The sequence below is a fragment of the Rattus rattus genome, chromosome 1, assembly GCF_011064425.1.
Source record: "Rattus rattus isolate New Zealand chromosome 1, Rrattus_CSIRO_v1, whole genome shotgun sequence".
Taxonomy (NCBI): Eukaryota; Metazoa; Chordata; class Mammalia; order Rodentia; family Muridae; genus Rattus; species Rattus rattus.
In genome coordinates, this window is record NC_046154.1 from 77470054 (window position 1) to 77496187 (window position 26134).

Here is a 26134-nt window from a genome sequence, read left to right on the forward strand (position 1 = left end):
CTACTGACATTCTAAGTTCATTTAAGGAACAAATCTATATAAATGAAATATCAAGTTCTTTTGTTCCATTTTGAGCTATTTACCCGTAAAACACATAATTATCTGCAAAATTGATGCATATGTTTAACTTCAAATATTGAAAAGCATATTAGGTGTATCTCATATCCTTGCTTCCAAATGTGGCTGTGGAGTTCAGCATCAGTGTCACTTTGGGCATTGTCAGAAATTCCAATTTATCAGAAGTTCAAATGCAGAACCTCAGAATCTGTTTTTCTCTGTTTTCTTTTGTTTTTGTGTGTTTCTTAATTTAAGAACTAGTCTCTTTACATAGTGCTCTGGCTGCCCTGAAACTTACTCTGTTGACCAGGCTTTGCAAGCTCACAGAGGTCCCATCGCTTTTGTACCCTGAGTGCTGGAATTAAAGATGTATGCCACCACACACAGCCAAAGCTGTATTTTTTAACATTGCTTCCCAGTATGCACAGGCATCTTGAGTAGTGAACAAATACAAGGTGGTATGTTCTACAGCAGCTGATGTGTATCTCTCCTTCCATGTTTATTGAACTGAGTTAGTGAACAGTAACTTTCACCTCTTTGGTATCACAATTTCTTGACAGTTTTCTGTCTTCTGTTACTGCTCTGCTTATCTTGCCTATTCTCATCTGCAAGACAGTATGCTGTTCTAAATACAGTAACACTAGTTTTAATTACATAGTTACCGTATAGTCGCCATATATGCATGTTAGGATAACTGAAGGCATCCAAAGACTACGCTATTCTAAAGGAGATAGACCTGTCATAATCACAGTCATCTAATTTATAACCTAGTAGATACAGAAAATTTGGAAACTAATTCTTAAAAACACGTAATTCATGTCTTTTTGAGAAGTTAAATTGGAAGGGAGAGCCATCATTTATAAGTAAATGCCAATTATTGCTGTAGTATTTTGCTTTCACACTACCAATATTTTGTTATCCATAGGCCTCGGGCTTGACTAGATTCTAATGAAAACCAGTGCCTGTCCTCACCACGTTTCCACTGAGGATGAGGACCATGAGCCTTGACAAACTTTTCAACCCTCTAGGAATAGTTTTGTCTTCTTGATCTACTCTCTTGCCCTTGTGCAAATATCAGTTTTATTTCCTCAGCTGGAGGAATGAGATAACAGTCATACCCAAGCCATGAGAATACTCAGCTTGGGCTGAACCCAGAGCATTTTTTTCTCTGTTCTATCTCTAGGCCTAGGCCTGGAAGTTTCTAGCCTTCATATAGTCTAATCTTCCAGGCTGACTGATACAATCTGGCTTCTCTCGGCTTCTCACTGAATTTCTCTGCTAGGCTTCATATTAACTTTGGCAAAATGTTCTGATCTTCCGACTCCTTCTCATTTTCTGGCCAATTCTGTCTTCACCTGTGTCTAGCTTGTCCTCTTTGCAACCTTTCACTGTAAAATTGTCCTGGTCAAACTGCCGCAAATACAGCACTCCCCACAGAACGCACGGCCCTGTTTATTTTCATTTTTCCTCTCTTGCTGCTCTTAAGTAGCTGCTCTTCCTCTGCTATTTTCTTGTGAGTAGGATGTATCCTATCTCCGACTCATTCTGTCAGATCTTTCTCTGATTTTGCTCTTTGTTTGCTCCTCAATTAGATGTCATTTTCAAACATGTCTGCTCCCTTTTACAAACTAGCCTTACCTTTATTGTTAGGGATTAAAGGTGTGTATTAAGGTTGTGTTTGTATTGCAAGCAAATCATACAGTAATCCAGGGCATTTCTGCATTCCAGCCAGATCATATCTTTGAATGTGGTCCTTAGCCAGAGCAGCCATGTTGCTGGATTAAAATTCCTCTAAACCCTTGCTAGAACATTTAGGCAGACACACTAAGAGTTGTGCTGCAGGATAACTTAAGAAAGCTCTGCACACACAGAGTTATGTGAGGATCCAGTCAGCTAGCGTGAAGGAGATGGTAGAAATACAAAATATCACTGAGCCTGTTTTCATAGTGCCTTAAATGCCATACGCATGACTATGACACCAAGAAATTAAGCTAAACGTTGATTTTAACTGAGTGAAAGAAGAGATTTAAAACAGAAGCCTCATTAGAATTACTTCAGAGTTTTATTAGGATGGCCACCAGATTACTGCTGTAAAACTGCTCATAAAACCCAATACTTTCCCATAGATATTTTTTGAAATAAACTCGCAGTTCATAAATGCCATTCTTAATAGCTGAAATTTAACATCCAATCAAATTACAAGCTGATAGATGTACAAAATGCTTGCAGTAATTTTCAGCTATATTTTACTATATTCTCGTCCAGCTCACTGATCTCTGAGGTTTCTGAATTCTGCTGTCCTTTGCCAGACCAGTGATGTGTCAGCCGAGGGTCAGCATCAAAACTCTACTAAATTAGCCAGAAAAGCCAACTCTTAAGCGTAGCTCCAGAATGGTTTTAGTGCAGAATGTTCCCCTTATGCCTCTTAACGTTTCTCTTTTTACACATTACTACTGTATCACATCATGGGACATTAAGCATATTTCAACTCATGGGACTAACTCAATCATGTTTTAGAAATTGAAAACAAATCTTGTAACTGGATGAGTGATGATATTAAAGTAATAACAATTTCCTGGTAGGCATGCTTGTTTAATGTATCGCATAGTCTTTCCATGTGTAAACAGTGCAGTGGCTTTCACTAACTGAAATTGTTTGGTTTTTAAGAACTAAAGTTTAACAATCATTGGATTTGCTGGAGAAGTCACACGAAATCTAGAGTTTATGTTCTGATTCTCATTAATGGCATCATTGTCCAACAAGAAGATAACGTAAGAAAGCTGAGTTTACTTCAGCAATAGCAGCGTAACAGCATAACACCAAGATGGATTTAAAAGTGCTGCCTCTTCCCTTTTGCTGGAATGTTCTGTGCTGTAATAAGTGTGCTGAATTGTGCTGGCCTCAGCCTGAAGCACGGGGTGATACACTCCTTTTTTGAAAGATATTTAGAAAAATTTGTCTCCGTGCTTGGCAACTACTTCGACAGAAAACAGATAAAAATAAGGGTAGTTTATCAATTCTGCTGTCCTTATCATGTTTCAGGTTGAAGGCTGTTGAAATGATGAGAAACAAACAACACTAAATAGGGTTTCGTCATTATCGCTGCTGTGGGGAGTTCAGGTTCAGCATCAAAGAAAAATGCATTTGCTTTCAAAACTCAATCTTTCATTTTGAGAAGTACACTGCACTAAGGTACTGACATCTTAAAAAAAAAAAAAAAGAGTAAATCAGAGAAGGCAGTAAAGTGCTGCTGTGGGAACTCAGAAATCCAAACAGAAGGCATCTTGCACACTTGTAAAAGCTTGGAGTTTTCAGCTTTTCTGATTCTTACAGATGTAAACTGGTGTCTGAGGACTGCCATTTCTAAGCAGCTGGAGTAAAGCACAGCTTCGAGATGTTTCCTTCAGACAGAATTCTTTAACGGCTTGCTTTGTCGTTGAAATATGCATAAATAGGGTCTCTCATCTTGGGGTTTGGAGATATTACTTGCTGTGATCTAGGGAAAGGTCTAATATTTTTACTCTTGCGTCATTTGGTTTGCAACTTAATTTGATCTCCTTCAGTTTCTCTGGCATGGAAACTGCCAAGTGACGCTGTTGGATACAAACAGGCAAGGAAGCCATGTTGATCTGATCATCTAACCAAACTTGAAGGTAGAGAACCTATTGTTGTGGAAGTAGAAACCACTGAGAAAATTTTCCCTGCAGAGTAAAGCATCTGAGGTGATTATCAAGGAAGGTAGGTGTGAGCAGATGACAATTATAAGAACATGGAAAGACCAACATAATCTAAGGAACAGAGGTGGGCAGACTACAGATTTGTTTGGCTTTTTGATGAGGAAAAATCATGAATATGGTCATAACCATATTGTTTAAAAGAAAGACAATTGGCTGAGTATGGTGGTACACACTTTTAATCACAGAAAGTCAGAGGCAGACAGATCTCTCTGGGTTTGAGGCCAGTGTAGGATGTGGTTCTGATGCTTTGATGAGGAGTCTTTGAGTGAATGTTGAAGGATCTGTTCCCAGTTGGTTCTTGATCAATAAAGATGCCAGCAGCCAAAGACTAGGCAGAAGTGCACAGGACTTCCAGGTTCCCACAGGCAGACTAGGAGATACAGGAGGAGGAGGAGGAGGGGTAGGAGGAGGAGGAGGAGGGGGAGGAGGAGGGGAGGAGGAGGAGGAGGAGGAGGAGGAGGAGGAGGAGGAGTAGGAGGAGGAGGAGGAGGAGGAGGAGGGGGAGGAGGATTTGACATGCTTTGGAAAGAGGGGGAGCCATCAGCCGTGTGAGGTGGAACGATAATTGGCTGCTTCCCTGATTGGGTCTTGGGTAGCAGATGGGAGATTAGAAACTCAACTAAGTCGAGGACAGATTTAGAGTGCTGAGCAAGGAGAAGGTAATTGGGAAACTAAGTTGAGGGAAGACTTAAGAGTGTTGAGCAAGGAGTAAAAGGAAGGTCATGCTAGTTGCAGGAGGCTTAAAAGATCCCAGCCACTGAGCCACAAAGCTTGTTAAAAATGACCTAATGTGTATATGTCTTTCATCCATGGATCCAAGGGAACCAGGGCAGTGACTTGTAGTGAGGCTTAAAGTGGGGTCGTAGAAACTACAAACTACAGGCCAGCCTGGTCTACAAAGTGAGTTTCAGGACAGCCAGGGCCCTGTTACACAGAGAAACTCTGTCTTGAAAAACCAGAAAGAAGGGGATGGGGAGGGTGGGGTAATGATCTGAAGTTGTTTTGGGTAGAAATAATAGAGCAAAGCTGGAATAGTCCAAGGAAGTAGATTAAAACAATGTTTTAAATGCTAAATCACAAATGACACAGAAGTGACTGTCGCCATTTTCCCAGAATTTCATTGCTTCTGTCCTTGTTGTCTTCAGAGATAGAATTTAAAAAATGTACCTGCAAAAGAACTTTCTTCCGTTGTGTGTAGAAACCTTGATAAAAGACTTACTGGATAATTAGATTCATTAATGACTAGAGCTATTATCATTATCAAATGTAATAAAAACGAAAAAATATACAAATATTTGAAAAAGGTTTATATGACATTCTCAAGATCACATTGTGACGTAAATGGAAAAGTTACTTCATTTTTTTGTAGACTTGCTTTAAGATGAGCATATATCTAATTCTTCGCTGAAATCCTTCACTCTAGAAAAATGAGGCCACATAAAATCTAAGGCAGCCAATACCTTCCCTTTCTTCCCCATAAACAACAATAATAAACATTGAACTGTTTGCTGTGCTTTGTGGGATAAAAACACATATTGTTCAAGTCATAGCCTCCCTTTTGTCTCTTCTCACAATTTTTCATCTTAGACTAAAGTGGACATTTGATTTATTTTCCTTCCTTTTGTGTGTTGGGGGAGTAATATCATTACTATAAAAAGCTTTCAACTCTTTGGATTGGAAGTATTTCCTCTCAGTCTCCTGAGACTATGCAGTACCTTCCTGTAGAATAGTGCCGGGTTGGGGGTTAAGAAAATGTTCCTGCTATAACTATAGTCAACTTGATCGATTTGTAGTATATTTTCCTCTAATAAGAGATGCATTCACCAGTGTTCCTTAGAAATTGTGCCAAATTAGAATTTAAAAATTATAGCATTCTACATTCCCCAAAAGTTGTTTTTTTTTTCAGAATCTATCAATGTCATGCTACTTTGTGAACTTAAAACTTAAAATCTAGTGGCCTTTAGCAAAGGACATAAAGCCATATTCAACTGTAAGTTAGGCATTGTGTAGAAATCTTATGGTCTACAAACAACAGGTTCCTGTGTGACCAATCACTAAATCATTTTAAAAATTTCTCTTAGTACCTCGCAGGCACATGACACTAGAGAGACTGCTGATTTATATGAAAATTGACCTGGTGCTTATCATACTCATTCATTATACAGTTTTGGCAGACACTTTATACAGACCTTTAAGATGCAGACTGATCCATGGAAATTTTCAAATGTAACTTGTAGAAGGAGGAGTATGATTTGAAATCACCTCTCTTACAGATCCTTCACCTTAACCCTCATCCTTCAAGTCCCATTTCCAATCCATACCAACACAGTCCTTTCTATTCTTGTAATGTGTTTATATAAATCACTACATTTTTGATAGGCTTTGGAATCTTTAATAATAAGAACAGAGTTATATTGTCATATGTTTTACATGACTTAGCAAAATAACTTCATTGTTTATTGACTGATGAGACACATTTGCAGTTGGACAAAAAAACAAAAACAGATAGACAGATGCCAACAAACAGTGGTATGCCATCAATGAAGACTGTCTGCTACTAGAAGGCTCTAATGACTAATCTTGTTTGTCAATCTGACATATTAGAAAAGGGAACCTCAGGTAAAGTACTTCTTGCATCTGATAGCCTGTGGGCATATTTATGGGGCATTTTTCTTGATCACTAATTGATATAAGAGGAAAGACCCAATACCCTTTGGACAGTATGATTCTAAGGGCCTGAGCTATATAAGAAAGCCTGGGATCAAGCAAGAAAGCTGCATTCCTCCATTGGTTTCTGCTTTAAGCTTTGGGGTCTTGTCTTGGTTCCCTCAATGAATGACTGACTGTAGGCTATATGCTAAAATAAACCATTCCTTTGCAAACTAACTTTGTTCGTGGTGTTTATCGAAGCAACAGAAAATAAACTAGAACAGAGCCTCTTCCTGCTGAATGCATATTTACTGTGACGCAAATGTGCATAGTCAAAAGAAGGCATTTCAGATTGATCCATTCTGAGCACATAATGTACTCAGCGTATAAGATTAGATCAAAAGAAACACAAGGCTTACCCTGACAGTATAGGAACACGGGGTGCTATTTTCTCAGCGTCCTCTCCCATACTAGAAGATGCTCATTGTTTTAAGCCCCCTGCCTTTGTAAGCCAGTTCCTTTGTAAGCCTGTCTCCTTGGAGTAGCAGACCTTGCCACCCATTACAGCTTGTCTCTTTCATGTCCTTTTCTTTCAGTCTGGTTCTTCAAACTGGAAGACTGACCCAGAAGTCCATATGTAATGGAGTTTAAAAATTGCCTTCAATTTCTTTGTATAACAAAGATTGAGGCTTTTATTTTCCCATAGAGAATGCTTGAATTTCACTAAGAATTTTCAAGTACATTTAGTGCTGAAAAAAAATAAAAAAAGAAAAGAAAAGAAGAAAGAAATTCCCAGTTGATTGTTACTTATTAAGAATTTCTCTTAATACTACCCTGCACTATTTTATGATATAACAACCTATTTTAATGAACTAACTATAGAATATAAAGAAGGGGAGGGGGGGATGTTGCAGAAACTTGAAATAACATATTATATATTAATAAAAAAAAAGAATTTCATACTAGACTATTTTATGATAAAACAACATTTTAATTAATATAGAATATATTAATATTATATATCATACTAGACTCGTTTTAAAACTTCCTTATAGAATTTTACAATAAGAGACAATTGAATTATTAATAGATACTGTTTTTATTTTCTTTTTTATTATAAATTCAAGTGAAAATAGGCCTATTATTGCTTTCTTTAAAAAGCATAACTAGATTATTTTTATTGTTATTTCAAATGGCATCCCTTTTCCCAGTTTCCTGTCCAAAACCACCATCCCATCCCTCCTCTCGCTTCTTCTATGAGAGTGTTCCCCTACCCATCCACCCATCCCCTTCTGCCTCCTCACCCTGACATTACCTTACACTGGGGGACCAGCCTTGACAGGACCAAGGGTTTCTCCTCCCATTGGTTCCCAACAAGGCCAACCTCTGCTACATGTTCAGCTGGTTCCATGGGTCTTTCCATGTGTTCTCTTTGGATGGTTGTTTAGTCCCTGGGAGCTCTGGTTGGTTGGCATTGTTGTTCTTATGGGGTTGCAAGCCCCTTCAGCTCCTTCAATCCTTTCTTTAATTCCTCCATGGGGACCCATTCTCAGTTCAATGGTTGGCTTTGAGCATCTACCTCTGTATTTGTCATGATCTGGGAGAGCCACACAGGAGAGACAGCTATATCAGTCTCCTGTCAACATGCACTTCTTGGTATCAGCAATATTGTCTGGGTTTGATGGCTGTATGTGTATGGACTGGATCCCCAGGCTAAGTAGATATTTTTGTTCATGCTTTTGAAACCATGTCTTTGTATCCCAGGCTAGCCTCAAACTTACTATGCTTGCATTAAATTTGAGGCTAGCCATTGAACACCTCATCTTCCTACCTCCATTTTTCAAGTGCTAAGATTACAGGCTTGAACTTCAACATGCACTCTCTAATTAGATTTTAACCAATAATTTAAAAATGTGAATATAAACAGCCTAATTAATGTTTATGTCTTTTCACACTTTAAAAATACCTATATTGTATGATATGACCAAGGATGAGAGTAATTACAGATTTAGCATTACTATATTTTGAAATGGAATGAACCTTGTCAGTATATTATTACATACATTCAAGTAACTGGTGCTTTAGTATTTTTCACTCCAGAGTGACTTAGAAATTCTTATAATTGCTATTCGAGTCAAATTAGTAAGTTTGAGATCTGATTAATGAAATTAATAAAGGTTTTCTTATGTGTTAGTTTCTTGCTAAGTTTATGTGGGCTTTCCCCCCTTCTCTTTGTCTTATAGTGCGGGTGTTGGCAGAACTGGCTGCTTCATTGTAATAGATGCCATGTTAGAAAGAATAAAGCATGAAAAAACTGTAGATATTTATGGCCATGTAACTTTAATGAGAGCCCAGAGGAATTACATGGTGCAAACAGAAGACCAGTACATCTTTATCCATGATGCACTGTTAGAAGCAGTGACATGTGGAAATACCGAAGTGCCGGCTAGAAACTTGTATGCCTACATTCAGAAGCTGACACAAATAGAAACAGGGGAGAATGTCACCGGAATGGAACTTGAATTTAAGGTAAGACAATGGCTATGATGTAGTTATTCACCAGTAAGTCATTTTATCTTTAAAATAGCCTTCATTTTATCTTTCAGATTTTTGAAGGGCAGGGTTCACTTAACCTCTTCTGGTATCAGATTTCTATAAAACACTCTCCTTCTCTTTCTCCTCCTCCTCCCATGCTCCTGCCCCTTCCTTCTTCCCTTCCTTCCCTCCTTCTTTTTTCCTTCCTTCCTTCCTTCCTTCCTCCATCCTTCCTTCCTTTTTCTTCCCTCTCCTATTTTTCTCCTCAGTTTTTTTTTGTTCCCTAACAATAACAGGGTCCATAATGACCTCATTTAAATTCAGATACCATGTTCTCAAAAGGCAACATTTATAATATTCTGTAGGGTATATGAAATAATTGGATAACTGGAAGTGCATTTTGAATATTTACTAATAAGCAGAAGATTGATATCTAAAACGAGCATCTTAGGGACATTACATTCAAATCATTGACTAAAATTACCTTTGTAAATTTCTTTTTCTTTTTAAATTCAACAGCGTCTAGCCAGCTCAAAAGCTCACACCTCAAGATTCATCAGTGCCAATCTTCCATGTAATAAATTCAAAAACCGCCTTGTTAATATTATGCCATATGAATCCACAAGGGTGTGCCTGCAGCCTATCCGAGGAGTAGAAGGCTCTGATTACATCAACGCCAGTTTCCTTGATGGATATAGGTATCTACCCTTGGTTCCTTGACAGTCCAAAGCCTTAATATTTGCATGTGCTGTAGATTTATTACCACAAAGAATTTCATCCCAATTCAATGCCATTTTCTTTATGAGTACATCATCATTCAATTCCTTGGTGATGGTGGCCTATTTATATATTTATTTTTAGGTAGAATTAAACAGTAGTAATGTAATTTCTATTGCATGTGGGAGTGGTGTAGTGTGTTTATATGATATCAGTATATATAGATATTATATATCATATAGATAGATAGATAGATAGATAGATAGATAGATAGATAGATAGATAGATAGATAGATATTGAACCTAGAGCTCATCCCTTCAGCTGAGTTGGCTGGCTAATAAGACCTAGAGATCTACCTGTTACCTACTACCATGTCCCTTCCAGGACTTTATATGTTTGCTGAGGATCTGATTCGCAGATATTTTACCAACAGAACCATCTGTTCAGCCTCTGCTTCTTTTAATCTGATCTTGTAACCTTTTCTTTTAGAAACCATTGACATCTGGAAGTTGATAAGGAAGCTATTTACTGCCATTTTCATAAATTTAATAGATTATAGGAGCACTGTTTCTAAAAATTGGAGTCACCCAACTAAGCATTTAATTAATTCATATAACATATGAGGTTGAGCTACCAGCATTACACTAAATTTAAATAACAATGGCAGAGAAGTACATAGTAATATTAACAACATAATTGATTTCACAAAGTCCCTAACATGCATTAAACAATCTTATTGATTATACACCCTAATGGGAATCCCCTGCAATTCAATTAATGATATATGTAGGACTAGTATTAACAATTCACAAATGCATTTGTGCATGTCTTCAAAATGCTTTAGCATTTTCTTTTCATTTTCTCTACTCAGACAACAGAAAGCCTACATTGCTACCCAGGGGCCCTTAGCAGAGACGACTGAAGACTTTTGGCGCATGCTTTGGGAACACAACTCCACTATTGTTGTGATGCTCACCAAGCTGAGAGAAATGGGCAGAGTAAGTGTGGCACCCAATTTGGAAAACCACATCAAACATTAATTTAGAGGTTATTTAAAGATCCAGTACTTTGGCTTCAGAGACATGCAATAATAGTAGAGTCATTGGTACCTAGGGACTTACACTTGACATATGATTGTTCCTTTTTGTCTAAAAAGGTTAGAGTTTTATGATCAACTGGGCTATCATATCCTTATGTAAAGGATTTTGAATTCTGGTCTTTCTTGAATTTCTTTGTCTTAAACCAAACTGTAATTTTCTTGTCCACTGAACATGGTTCTAAGAAGCTACATAATATTTCAACAGTTATAATGGCAAACTTGATTTTAAGAATACTTGTTCTGAAGCACATATCAGTGGCATCAGAGAGATACTTGAAGTGCCACCACCTGGACAGCACCTGAAAGCAAATTTGCTGTGACATTGGAGATAGTCTCATTCTGTCTCTTTTTATAAATTATATGACAGACTTACGGCTAAAACCCAAAATGTAAAGCTCATTTAGAAAGCAAAAAGATATAAGGCCAAGAAGTTATCTAGCTTGCCTTCATCTGTCTGCTTATTCGGTAAGGCTAAGGCAAGTCATCAGAACTGTCAGGACCCCATAGTCCTCAGTTAACAGCTAATATTGAACTTGGTCTTTTCAGGGGCTTCTTTTTGCTTTGTCCTCTGTGATTTTCTAATTATAAACCACAGTGGGGTAAAAAGAGTGCTGATGTAATACAGTACCAACAGCATTGCCCAAAGAATTATATTATTATTTAAATAATTTATACAGAAAAGATAACCATCCAGTTTAATCCCTCCATCCAACTGGTATTTAATAAGCACCTACAATTTGCCAGACTCTGTGCTGGGATTTTTGAAAAAAAGAAATTACACCAGATAGTTTGCTTGTCTTCAGGAGAGCGATCCAGAAGATTAGGTACATGCAATTGAAATTGCCTTGAATTTTAGAATTTCATTAAGAAGATATACATAAGCAAAACACTTTTTACACCTTACAGAGTTTAACATTAATCTCTCCTTATAGGAGAAATGTCACCAGTACTGGCCAGCCGAACGATCTGCAAGATACCAGTATTTTGTTGTAGATCCCATGGCTGAATACAACATGCCTCAGTATATCCTGAGGGAATTCAAGGTCACGGATGCCAGGGTAAGTACAGCTCATGATTAGCTAGAAATTAGGGTTAAACTCACTCCTCTGGGAGAAGCATTTGCCAACAACCATTCTCAAAAGGAAAAAGCTCATGCATTAGAGATGACTTTAAAGGAAAGGAATCTAACCTTCCCCCTGTCTGGGAAGTGTTTTCATAAGCCCAGGCTTGGCTTTCCTTCAACTGTAACACCTGGAAGCCCAGCTTTGGGAATGCACTGAGAGCTGGTGCGGGGAAGCATTTACTGATTGGTTGGCTGCACTTAACTTCACCTTCTCAGCACATTCTCATTGGAGAGCTTTTGATTTCTTCATTACTTAAGGCTGTAAATATGTTGTTGTTTTACAGTCCTTGAGGTCATATGGGCCTCTAGGTTAATTTGGAATGACTTTAAAACTGCAGAGCAATTGGCATTCCTTGGAAAGTCCTGACAAGCCTTGCACATTCTAATTTGATTCCTGGCATCGCCTGTTCCTCCATGTGCTAATGGGTCTGTCCATGAGAGCTGTGAACTCACAACCCTTGTTGGCTAATTTTCATTCGCCTTTCTCACAAAAATTGCTGAGTCCAAGGCTCAGCCCTAATGTAAGAGGTTCTACACATAAACTTTAATATCTTTGCCATTAGCCACTCTCAAACCATGATTGCAAAGACATCGTAGGGAGACCGGGTCACTTCACAGCTCTGCTTATTTTTAGAACTGTCATAGTGGGTGTATTGACTAAAACTCCAGGGGACAATATATAGTTAGTTGATCCATTGTGTTTTCTAGAAAGCAACTTTCTCTCAGTTTATATTTGTCGATTGTCTACTAATTCCCAAAGCCTAGCCCTGGCTATGACACAGAGACAGAGGAGGCAGAGGGTTGGCCCAGGTGACAGACTTGTTAATCCTGGAAAGTAGTATATCAAATACTCTGAAAGTGACTACATCAAGGCAGCTACCATGCGCCAAATCCTCATTTTTTTAATTGCCCAAGTAAGCACTCTTTGAGACTGGCTACTCCCTTTTCAGTCTGAGTCAAACACCTACGTTCCTCAAAAGTAAATTTCCTAGCTATTTCTAGTAATAGAAAGTAAAATACAGGTTTAATCCATGGGGAACACAGCACATTTAACCTAGCTCCAAGTTAAACAGAGTGACATTAAGAAAGAGGAGAGCAGGAACTTGTTCATATCGTTTTGAAAAGACTCTCTGTGGTTAGTTGCCAGAGGCCTTGTTTTGTATACTCCCAGCATGCTTCTGATCTCAGGTTCTGAGTTCAGAAAGCCAGTTGACCCATGAGAATAGAGGATTGTTAAGCAACTAACCTTTCAACAATCAGATGGTCTCTCTCCAATAGTAAATATTCATACATCCGATCTGTTTATGTGTTACAAGTAACTAAGATCAAAAATTAAATCCCCAGGACACTCAGGAAAACTCTGCCTTGTGCAGTTTCTGACTTTCTCTCTCTACCCGCCAAAACTTTCCCAGAAAAAGAGGGAAATAAATGTGCCTTCTATACTAAACATCTGGGAGTTACTGACTAGGCCAAACACTTCTTGTGTTCCTCTGTAGTCTCATGGAATTTTTGTGCTCCTCTTTTCTTCTACTCTCAGGCATCTACTCGGCACTACTAGAGTACATGATGTGTACCCATCCTGAGTTAAGCCATACTATTTTTTTTTCAGTGTTTTACCTCATGAGTACCTGGTGCCATAAGAATCTTAGAAGGAAAGATTAGTTCCCAAGAATGTGAAGCAGGAAGCCAGTGGGAGTATCTCTTCAAGTGGGATCAATCCCAGTAATCATGGATATAGTTATGCTACCCTGCTGAGTCAGAGCTGGAATTCCTGTATCTCTGAATGAAGCATCCCTTCTGCTACTGTCGTACTTTAGACAATTGCAGAGAGAATCAGAAGCAATTCATGACCTTCTCTTATTAACGCAGAACTTTTTGGAAAGTTTTATATACTCTCTTTAGAAAAGAAGTTAATAGAAATACCAAGTAAATGCTTCAGATATCCACCATTAATTTAGTGCTTGTGGAAGTTTCCATGGGTACAAAACATTATAGTAAGAGAAATACACCTACTTTTTGGATTTTCATATTTTACATATGGCTTGTTTTATTTTATAGTTTTTGGAGTTATCTTTGTATATTACTTCATTCCTGAAGATAGTCAGGAAGAAACCGCTGATTAAAAGATGCCAGGAGGCAATGGTACAATGCTTACAAATAATCCCCTTGGGTTCTGTATTAGTTCCCTTTTCAGTTTCTGTGATAAAACACTGACTAAAAGCAAGTTGAAAGTAAAGATGTATTTGGTTACAGGTTCATCAAGGGAAGCCAGGGAAAGAGCTCAAAGCAAGAACATGGAGGCAGGAATTGAAACAGAGACCATAGAGCAACACTGCTTGCTGTGTTGTTCTCCCCTGTCTCTCTCACTCCTCTAGATTTCTTATACCAGCCAGGAGCGCCCATCGAGAGGTGGCACTGTCACTGTTGGCCACACCATCCCATATCAGTCACTAATCAGGAAAGCGCTCACTGATAGGCATCACAGAATGTGATGAAGAAACAATTCTCTAATTGCTTGTTTCTTCTCCAAGAGACTCTGATTTGTGTCAGGTTGACAAAAACAAATTGGCACACTGCCCTTACTTAGCTGGAATTTAAACATCCGTACACGGCTCATGCTGTGTCCTAACACAAGGCTCGAAAATGTGTACCTCAGAGACATAGCAGGGCAGCCAAGTCAACAAGTATCTGGTTTATGCTAGATCCTTTACATGTTGCTATTTGTCATTTATGGTACTAGAAATATGCATGGCTGATGTAATAACATGTCACTGTGACAACAGCAAGTCTCTGATCTAGGTGACTTGCCTGCAAACTCTTTTCACACTCCTTCTGTGAAGAAGTCATTAGATTGAATATAAGATTTGGGGGGAAATACTTGTGTGTGTGTGTGTGTGTGTCACACACACACAAACACACACACATATATATATATATATACATATGTATATATGTATACATATGTATATATGTATATATATATTTAGAGAGAGAGAGAGAGAGAGAGATACAGAGAGAGAGAGACATGCAGGCAGTAGATAAGACACACACATAACTAAGTTTCTACTGGACACATTCCTAAAGTTTTTTTCTCTTTTTATTTTTTGGGGAAAAAATCCTGAATGTTCTTGTGGCCTTTGTACTTACTGAATCCTCCTGGCATGCTGTTCCATGGCTGGTTATGTGGCCTCCCTCTAAAGGACGGCCAGTCTCGAACAGTGAGGCAGTTCCAGTTCACTGACTGGCCAGAACAAGGAGTGCCAAAGTCTGGAGAAGGATTTATTGACTTCATCGGCCAAGTCCATAAAACAAAGGAACAGTTTGGCCAAGATGGTCCCATTTCGGTGCATTGCAGGTAAGCAGGGAGTCACTAATGCTAACTGGACATTTATGATTCTTGTCAGCTTTTAAAATGGGTGTTCTTTATTCACTTTGTGTACAAACTTGTTACGGTAAATCTGTATAATTGAAATTTGTTTTCAAAATGTTCTATGAGACATAATGTAAATATTTGTTTCTTTTTCCATAAAATGAAAAAAAAATAGAAGAATGCTTTTAATCCAAATTGATCCCTTATTTAAAAACAAAAAACAAAAGAACAAAAAAAGAAAAAAAACCAATTTCAAGTCACCAGGAATTGTTGGTGTGTCCCCTAGCATTAATGTGTAATACTAATCCCTTTCAGTGTCTGCTTTCTTTTTATGTTGCTGCACTTACAACTGCCTTTCTGTATCTTTTCCTTTTGTCTCTTGAAAAAACTGAGACTAGCTGCCAAGCCTTAATAGCAATACTAATTCTTGCAAGTCAATAAGTGATTAGTATGGTGCCTCAGTTCAAAATGCAATTTGCTCGAAAATTGTTGCTATATCAGAAAATGAAGCACCTTCAATTTAATTATTTTCAACCGTTTCTAGAGCATTTTATAATTTAAGTCACTGAAGTTAATAGAAATACTAAGTGAATGCCTTTGACGTCCACCATAAATTTAGTGCATGTGGAAGTTGCTGTATGTGCAAAACATAGTAAAGGGAATTCACCTAATTTTTTTTTAAATACTGTATATTGGGATTCTGAAAGTTTGAAGTTTCAGTTTTCAATATGTTTACAGTCAAAATTTTAAAAGCACTTATGTTTAAAGTATCTGATGCTTTAAAAACCTATTATTATTAATACCCTAAGAAGCAAGATTTCAAAATAGAAAAATTAGACATAGGCTTCAGGATACATGCTCTTGTAGCAGATCTATATTTTTATAAAGGGGTATAACAGAGAGCTTCCATTTTTCTGCAGGTCCCTGTGATCTTTTCTAACACTGCTTTGTGTTTCTCGGACTTGGAGACATTTGCAGTATGCTGCCCAATCCCTTGCTATAGATAGGAAGTGATGTGTAGTCTTCAGTATTTAAAGTTGATGTTATGGGCTGTAGAGACGGCTCAGCCATTAAAGGCTAGACTCACAAGAGAAATAGAAAGTTTATGTTATAAACCAGAGTTGAAATATAATAGGTCTTTAAAAAATATAGCATATTATTTCTTCACCTAATTCAGATATATCTTTTCATCATTTTGAATGCTTTGAAATAACACTTATTTCTGGCATATTAAACTAACATATAAAGATTCAATAAATTATGAAGTTAATGAGGCAGATGCCTGTTCTTTTCTTAAAAATCCTTATTAGAAATCCAGAAGTACTGTTTTTGGTTATACTGATCAATCAAGTTAAAGTAAGATACACCCGAGAATATCTGGATAATTCAAAAAAGTATTATAAGTCAGAGTCCCTCATGAGTGTGAGGTGTTCAGGGTTGGAGCACCATTCAAGATTCCTTGAGTGTTGTTGGGAGTGAATATGTCCAACTCCTTTTTAACAACTGCTCATTGGTTTAAAGTCTTACTTAGCATTTTTCCTTAGATTCATGAGAAATTGCAGTTTGTAAAACATATGTTATTTATATATGCCTGTCAGCTACATCCCAGAGTAAATGAAACCATCTATTTTCTACAGCCTGTGCCCAAGCGTTATACATAACATTTAATTAAGGTCCATGAATGTAAAGATATTTTTTTTTCAGAATATTCAGTGTTCTTGTTACCTAAAACCTCAGATGTCACTTCTTAAGAATACAAAAGCTCTCAATTGGTTTTCTTCCTTGCTGTTGTGAAGATTCTGGAATTCTCTTAAAATACAGAAGGGACAGAAAGACATCTAAAACCTTGCTGAAATGGTAGAAAGAAACTTAGAAGGATATGCTAGCTGCTGCTCACCTGAAAATAAGCCGTTCAGTGTAGAGCTCGGTAGCTCAGAGCCATACTGTCAAGGGGCCTTTTGAAAATTTGTTGAAAGTTTTATCTTTAATGAAATTAGGATATAATTTGTTATTTCTACAATCAATGTATGTTGGATACCCATTGTTTCCCAAAGGTTAAGAGAAAAGACTTTCCCATAACAGAAAGTCTACTGTAGAATCTAGTTTTCCTTATCCAAACCAATATCAACACTGGAGTGGTCTGTGTGCCTTTTTTCCTAATGTGTTGCCTGTTTAGATGGTGGCATAACTGTCAAGAATTATGTTATTCATACACTAGGAAGGAGGACTCTCCATGATATGTTCTTTCTTATTCTAATTTACTTCAGACTTTATATAGGGGTGAGGTCTTCAGTTTTAGGGTTTAAATGAAGAGTACAATCCTGTATTTGATCTGTTGCTACTTTTGCCTATTGATTTTTTTAGTATTATTTCTTGACCTTTAGAACTAAAGTTCCACAGTGTTTTAGAAATGCAACCTATTTTATAAGACCCAACTGTAACTACGTATTCTCTCATGTTATATCAATACATTACCTGGTAAACACATAGTAAAAGCACTCCCACTTTATCCATGCTTGTGGAGAAACTGGGAATATCGGAGGCTGGTAGGAAAAAGTCTGTTGAGTAATGAGGCCAAGGCTATGAACATGTTACTCACACTTCCTTTGCTCTCACCGCAGTGCGGGTGTTGGAAGAACTGGAGTCTTTATAACATTGAGTATTGTGTTGGAAAGAATGAGATATGAAGGGGTTGTAGATATCTTCCAGACAGTCAAAATGTTAAGAACACAACGACCAGCCATGGTACAAACGGAGGTAAGAAAAAATTTATTGTTACCTTCCAAAAACTTAAATCCTCTGTGGGTCTAAAATATATTTTCAGAATACAGAAGTGCACTATGGGAAAAGCTTACCCAGTATTTTAAAACCTTATCTTCCAACACTTAAATGTGGAGGCAATGCCACAATCTTCAAACCGGTGTGGAGATTATATGAAGTTTTATATTGGGTTGAAATACATTATATTATATTAAATCTTTAACTCATAAAATGTCTCACATGTTTCAGTGTGTGTGTGTGTGCGTGTGTGTGTGCGTGTGTGTGTGTGTGTGTGTGTGTGTGTGTGTGTGTGTGTGTGTGTGTGAACTTTGTACCTAATTTTAGGTCAATACGTAAAAAGCCAAATGTCAAGTAGAGAATATTCTCTCAGCTACTTTTACTTTTCTGTTTTCTTTCTGTTTGCTCACAGAGACACCAGGTGCTTGTGTTTTGTTTCATATGACTGGCCGTGTTAAATATTTGGAACGTAGAAATGGCTTGTTTCCTATTCACTAATTAATATGTACATTTCTCAGTATAATTTCATGATTTAGAGAATCAGAAAGGCAGTATTTATATTCCTCAAACATCCACCAAATTATACAATTTATATGTATTCTTCAATTTACAATATCTTCTACACTTTGATTTCAAAATACTGCAAGCATTTGGCTTGCAATGCTTAAAACATTATGTCAGCCTGACAAACATAATGGGTGTTGGGGTGACAAAGGAAAATTGGACATTTAAAAAGCCTTAACACTTAGCCAAGCAACTTACTGTGACAAGACAGAAAAGCAAACTCCATTTATTTTGCATTACCATTTTTATTGTAGAAAAATGCACATTTAAGCAAAATAGAAGCTATCTACTTTCAGCCCCATTGGCTACTGAAAATAAGTTTCTTTTATGGGGAAAATCCTACTTTTTCTCATCCCTGTGGTTATCTGTAAATTGTAATTTTTCTATCTCCCCAGCAGTGTTCCAATTCATTTCAATATGACAGGGCCCTTCCTTGTGTGAGAAAAGGTATGTTTCATACCTGTCTATTTGGTGTTAGTCTTCTAGAAGAATGACGACATGAATTTTAGGACAAATGTTACAGGTACTTTGAATGTAGGCAGCCATTCTTAGGTGTGAAAAGGTGAAAAGCCCAGGACTCTATAAACATTTTTTATTCCTGATGCACTTGCACAACTACCTTTCACTTCTCTCCTAGTAACGGTTTCTATTCAACAAAACACTGTGACTAAAAAAACAAGTTGGAGAGGAAAGGGTTTATTTGGCTTACACCTCCATAGCACTGTTCATCACTGACAAGAGTCAGGACAGGAACTCAAACAGGGCAGGGCCATCAAGGCAGTAGCTGATGCAGAGACCATGGAGGGAAATTGTTTACTGGCTCATTCCTCCTGGCTTGCTCGCCCTGTTTTCTTATAGAACCCAGTACCATCAGTCTAAGGAAGACCACACTCCCAATGGGCTGGGCCCATTGTCATTGATCACTAATTAAGGAAATGTCCTATTGGCTTTTCTACAGCCCAGTCTTATGGAAGCATTTTCTAAATTGAGGTTCCATCCTTTCAAATAGATGACATTTACTGAAGTCAAGTTGATGTAAAAGTATCCAGCACAACTCTCTTCCTCATAGACACATAGGATCTTTCCTTTCTTCCTTCCTTACATGGGACTATCTGACATGCTGGTAATTCTGACTGAGTCTGATGTTTGATCTGATGCTTTTACTTTTTTTTTTTTTAATTCATGTTGGGGCAGAGTACACATGCCACAGACCACATGTGTTTGGTCAGAGGACAGCTTGGGGAAGTCATTTCTCTCATTCTGTCATGTGGATCCCATGTATTAACTTCAGGTTTTAGACACAAGTGCCCTTAACCACTTAGGCATCTTCCCAAATTCATATTTTTTGATTTCTGTTTTTGGCTGACTTTTTTTTTAAATCTTTAATCAATTTTTTACAGTCCAATCATTATCCCCCTCCTGTTCTGCTATCATCTGACCAGTTGTTTATCCTATCCCTCCTCCCGTCTCCAAGAGAATGCCCACGCACCCCCACAAACCCCCACACCCTGCCAGGCCTTCCCATTCCCTGGGGCCTCAAGTCTCTCAAGGGTTAGTTGTGTCTTCTCTCATTGAGGCCAGACCAGGTAGTCCTCTGCTGTATCTATGTTGGTGTCCTCCTATCAGCTGGTGTATGCTGCCTGGTTGGTGGCTCGGTGTCTGAGAGATCTCAGAGGTCTGGGTTAGTTGACACTGTTGGTCTTCCTATTGGGTCACTCTCCTCCTTAGCTTCTTCCACATAAAAAGGACAATAATATTCACTGGAGTTCTTTTGGCTTGGAGTTAGTAGCCTGTATCAGATTGACTGGTAAAGTTAAAACCTCTACATGGTTAAGTGTTCCTTGTTCACTGTCTGTCACTAATCAGGCTGAACTAAAATGGCAATATTGATGCCTTGTGAATATAATTTTTCTTTACAATACTTGTTTTATTTCTTAATTAAAACGTCTTTTTTTTCTTCATTTCTCCTCCCATACTCTGTGTCCTACAGGATCAATACCAGTTCTGCTATCGAGCCGCACTAGAATACCTGGGCAGCTTTGATCACTATGCAACGTAGAAACCCCTGACCCCTTCTGGATTTTTACTACAGGCCCTTCGCTATCCATGGAGTCTCTTCTGAGCCATACGGGGCACTTGAGAAGTCCTTCTTAACTTCTAGCTAACAGCCACTTAGTGGGACTATTACAAAACAAACAAACAAACAAAAAAAACTCTTCCAAGTGGACCAAGAATTCACAGTTTAATCATCTAACCTGAAAAATAATAACAAGAATCCTGACTTAGGAGGCATCTGAAGGATTTTATTTACAGATACCTCAAGGATTCAAATAAATAAATAAATAAATAAATAATAAAGGGAAGAAGAAATGACGGCAAAGAACCACCATATTGTTCGGGATTGCTTGATTGGGACAGAGAGAGCTTGCCTGTGGGCCTCAGTTCAGCACAAGGCATTTGCTGGTGTGGCTTCTTACATAAGGTGGACTCTGCTTCAACATCACCCTTTCCCCATGCCACTCATACATTTTAGGGGTAAGGGTGGGGATGTTTTAAAAAAAGAAAGTCCTTGGTTTCATTTTAGTGTTGTAAAGATTCTGCTGACCTGTGTTTCATTTCTAGCTGTGTAAACTTTTTTTTAAAAACAAAATGTATCATTCGATAAAGTAAATTTAAAAAGTTATGTAATTCTTCACTTTTTTTATTTCTAAACTCTAGGGGTTTTTTTGTTCTTTTAAGCTGTAGAATGGTTATCTGTAATCTCTTACTGTAGAAATATCAAATAATTTGAAGCTTTGCACATTTTTGTGCAACACTCACTCTACAGTACCTGTCTCAACATTATTACTCACACGTCTCTTTGTACAACTGACGAGAAAGTGCCCATTCTCTGCAAGCTTCGGGGGAATCTTGTTTTGCTTTGTTTTCTTTTTGGAATCAACAGGGAGGCGCAAAGTATAAAGTTGCTGCTAACATATATATATACATAGATATTTATATTTTTAGGGTATCTATGTATATATAAACAGTATGTCCACATAAACATTTAACTGCCATTCGGTTCTTCCATGGTTTAGGTTTTGGGGTTTTTTTGTTTGTTTGTTTATTTGTTTTTGTTTTTAAGTCTAGAAAGCAATTGTAAACATCTTTTCCAAGTTACTTTTAATATTGCAAAACTTTAATTTGTAAAGGGAATTGAGGAGTGCACATCATTGATTATTGAGCCTCGCCCCTAACTTTCCTACCTTGTATTCCCCCACCTATCCAACCATATTCACAAATACTGTTTTGTTAGCCAGGCTTCTGACAAAATTCAATATTTCTAACACTCTAGTGCAATAACAATTGTTAAATATCTAAAAGGTGTGCATGTGGGAAAGGTCAGTGCATATCCCTTTAGGGGGGAAGAATGTTGTAATATATCAGCTATCAAGTTGTTTTTTTTAAAAAAAAAAGTATATTCAATCATATATTGTCTATAGTATGTGCTATGAAATTTGCATTTATGATATGTAACAGGGGCAAAGCCAAACTCATGTTACTCTTTTCAGTCAGAAACATGTTGTGGCTGCGGCGTTCCTGGGAGGCGCTGTGCTGTTTCATTTGGTTTTAGTTCTGCATTTAGAGTGCCTTATAATTGATGCCTATTTTAATAGCATTTCTTTTTACCTTTTGGTTCTGATTTCCATTAGGTGTTCACATCTGTTTCTCTTTCAATTAAAACATTATCTGTTCACCACATGTATATAAACTCTTTAAATAATATGCATTCCTAGTTTTCAGCCAAGTGGGGGATGTTAGTGACTGTACCAGCCCAAAGCACTTGGATAATCAGGGCCTCTCCTTTCCTCATAGTCACATCAGGAAGAGCAACTTGTTTCACTTCGAATTCCTTCCAAATCTGCTCTGGAGCATGCAGTAACCACCAGTCTTATTTATAGAAACAACTTTGGGATATATTTGATATTCCATTAGGATTTTTCTGAAAGGGGCAATAAATTATATATATATGTATGTATCTCCCCCAAACATTTCCATAGGAAGCCATGGATGGTGGCATGGGTTTGCCACATGCTATATGATTTTAAAGTACCCTCCACGAATACTAAGAACTCTGAAAGAGTTTTGATACAGGTATAATATTTTGGTTTAATTTTACCTTCATGATGTTCTGCATGGAAGGGTATTTGTTTTTACATTTTCCCATCACTAGCAGAATAAAGTCCTAGAGACCAAACACTTGCAAGTATCATATTTGAACATTTTTTATAAAAAAAAAACAAAAACTAAAAAAATAAACAAAAACAAAAAAAGAGAAAAAACAGAAATATATATAATACTAAAAAATAAGAAACTAGAAGGCTACCTCAGAATGAGACTCTCTAATCTACATCAGAACCAGATAGAATGTGCACTGTGTGAGTCTATTGTTTTCCTTTCACTTGTACCATTGAAGATTTATCCAAGTGCCAGGTTGCTCAGTGCTGTAATTTTGTTTTAGTGAAACAAGGGAGGTCAGATAGGTTATTGGGTCATCTAGACACGCCATTTTGGACATGTGGGATCTAATGGAATATCACACATCAAAATGACTGGCCAGTGAGCAGTTTATCTCTCTGCAACGGAAGCTGCCTGTGTGACAGGAGACATGACTAATCACCAAAAGAAATGAATGGGATGTGTGCTATAGGAGGATGAGGTGGGCATTTCTCCAGAATCAGGAGCTGTTCCTAGAACTAACTCCCCACTGTCACTGATGTGCATTCCACTCTGTACTTTGCTCTATGACCATTCAAGTTTAATTTCCCAGGCAAACATCAGTATCTACCATTACCATAAACATCCAAGTTTCCAGTTATTTTCATCATCATAACCAGTACGGTGCTATTATTTACCTATGTATGTGTAGTTATGTATAATTTTGTAATTAGTTACAATGGTAAAATATCAAATATATAAAAGTGATTTGTACAGAACTTTATTTTAGCTCTTTTTTAAAAATGGTTTGCATGGTTAGACAAGGCAAGGACAGCCAGGGGAGGGAAGGGCCTCTAGGGAACTTTGCACTTTCTATACCTTTGTACTATGCACTGCCCTATTGATTCTACACCCAATAATGTTATTACTTGAACCCATCTGTAAGGAACTGCTTCAAAAGTTCATTTTTGTGTCTGTGGATAACACATCACAACAGGAAAGGAAAAAATGCATAGTAGCACACACAGTTTTTTTCTTTCCTGCTGAGTTTTGGGTTAGCTTTGTTTCAGTCTTTCTTGTCATTTTAAAATCCCCTTCCCATTTTTTTCTCTTTTGGTTTTGATTTCCATTGGGTATATGGGTGCCCTGATACTCCAGCAGAGGTCAGAAGGCTACAGATCCATCCTATCCATCCGTTACACGGCTTTGCCATACAAGCTTGGAGTGTCTTTACAAAGATAACAGTTGTGTTCTTTGCTCTCGTTTTGGATGCATAGACTGAAAATTCAAAAAAAAAATAACTTGTAAAATGGCTTGTTAAAAAATACAATTACCTCTAATTAGTAGTACGCGTAAGTGTTTTACAGAATGAAAGGCGTGCTTTTTATTTTCTTACTTCGTTACATTGGTGGCGAAAGAAGTCTGTATGAAAATCAGTTCTTTGCTGACACAGGTTCCATTTGTTACAAATGAATTCTAATAAAAATGTCAGTGTTATGCAGCCCTGGCCTTTGTGTCTGTCCACTCCAAGCATGTTGCTTTCACATTAACTAGTTATCCCCTCTTTTCTGGCTATCTGCTTACGTCCTATGTCCTGGCAGGATTTTAGTTACCAAGAATCTGCTAATCACAAGTGTCTACCCCTGAGGTAAGCACCTTCTACTGCTGAGCAAAGAAGCTGAGAAAAATAGTTTCACATACATTTCCAGCCAAGAGGCGTTGTTTTCACTGATGGTGGAGAACATAGACAATGTCAGATCCTGTGACAGGTCTAATATTCAGTGAAAATTGTGTATGTCAGTGTAATGTTGACAGAAGCTATAGATTTCCTGCACGTGAAAATAACTCCATAGTGTTAACTTATTGAACAATTTAGAAACATGGTTAGGAAACTACTTGGCTTTGGATTGTTTACTCAGTATTAATTGTAATAGTGGATGCGGTCTGTTCTATGTGTTGAAAAAACAACTCTGAACCATTGAGATACCACTGAAAACAATGAATTTTCTAAGACAGGCTGGTACTGAATCAATGACAACATTACATTCAGACATGCTACCAAGGAAAAGACAGTGTCCTGAAGCAAGCCTGTGCTATAAGTGAAAGAATGTATTATTCAAATTGGCCTACAGAAAAAGAAAGGTATTTGTTGTCTTGTGTACCCCAAACCCAAACTGGAATGATCCCATACAAAAAGAGTGGGAAGCTGAAATCTCCTGCCTGGTTTCTACTTGTTTAGTCCAGGACTAAGTAATGGGATGTAGACACTTACCCCAATAGCACATGTAGCAGTTCTACGTGTGAAAGACTCCTGTGGGCTCTGCTGACCATATTTGGAATAACTGATCATCGCAGAAATTCAAGGGAAGATAGGAGAAGGAAAGTTCACGTTGAGTTATTAGATAAGGATAGATCTCAGGTGACGATTTCCTTACAAAAATCACTGACAATAATGAAGACACCTTCAACCAGCTGTAAATCTGAGTGGAAGTAAGATGTCAATCAACAGCATCTAGGGAACTTGGTGCCCTGGAAAATATTACTTGATGCAGCAATTTCATAGCTCAGGCACGGTTTTGGAAATCCTGCCACTGAATAGATAATTAGACTTGTTTTTCTTTCTCTTTCCTCCTCTCTGCTTAATTAGCCTTTAGTTTTACAAATTTGATCATCTTATTGATTGATTACTTAGGTATTATTATCTTTTACTAGAAAATGGAGACAGAAAATTCACAGTGCAGTCTATCTATATTTGGGTCAGTACAGTTTTTCCTTTAAAGAGATACCTGAAAAGAATGTTTAAGATGATCTTACTTTATACATCTACAAACCTACCAAAATTATTGGTCAAAAATTAATGAGTAGTGATTAATTTGGGGCTCCTATACTTAGTCTTTTCCACGATTAAATTTTATAGGAACTATAATTATATAAACTTTAACCAATTAAAGTTTAGTTTGTAAAGACAGAGCAAGATGGTGATTGACTAAGCTCTTTCAGGGGCCCCTCTGTCTTGATACTTCCCACTAAACTAACTTCATAAGAGCTAAGAATATCATTTGACATAGGCTCTGATTTTAGTTTTTAAAAACAAGAAGCAGCAGGTTAAAGACATTTGTGATACCCTTCTCCAACTCCAAGTACACCAGTATGCTGAGAATTACCTGTTGCTAGAAGAGTCCATGTTGAAGTCTTGCCTTTGAGGATTAGGCAAAGTTCCTTCACAACACTGGAATCATTCATACAAACATGCCCACCAGAATGGGATCAAGTAATGTGACTTAATGTTCGTGTCTCCACCTTGGGC

The 26134-nt window shown here is 37.6% G+C and overlaps 1 protein-coding gene across 45 annotated transcripts in view; it reads left to right on the plus strand.

Annotated features, from left to right (window-relative positions):
• Ptprd (protein tyrosine phosphatase receptor type D) overlaps nucleotides 1-24328 on the plus strand; it is a 379195-nt gene extending 354867 nt beyond the window's left edge. For all 45 annotated transcript variants that reach the window (XM_032902504.1, XM_032902511.1, XM_032902475.1 and 42 more), the window contains 7 exons: nucleotides 8687-8972; nucleotides 9498-9676; nucleotides 10568-10694; nucleotides 11728-11853; nucleotides 15119-15273; nucleotides 17910-18045; nucleotides 20621-24328. In XM_032902504.1, coding sequence (XP_032758395.1) covers nucleotides 8687-8972; nucleotides 9498-9676; nucleotides 10568-10694; nucleotides 11728-11853; nucleotides 15119-15273; nucleotides 17910-18045; nucleotides 20621-20689 — 1078 coding nt within the window. In that variant the 3' untranslated portion in view covers nucleotides 20690-24328. The remainder of the gene's footprint in view (nucleotides 1-8686; nucleotides 8973-9497; nucleotides 9677-10567; nucleotides 10695-11727; nucleotides 11854-15118; nucleotides 15274-17909; nucleotides 18046-20620) is intronic.
• Nucleotides 24329-26134: the final 1806 nt, after the last annotated feature.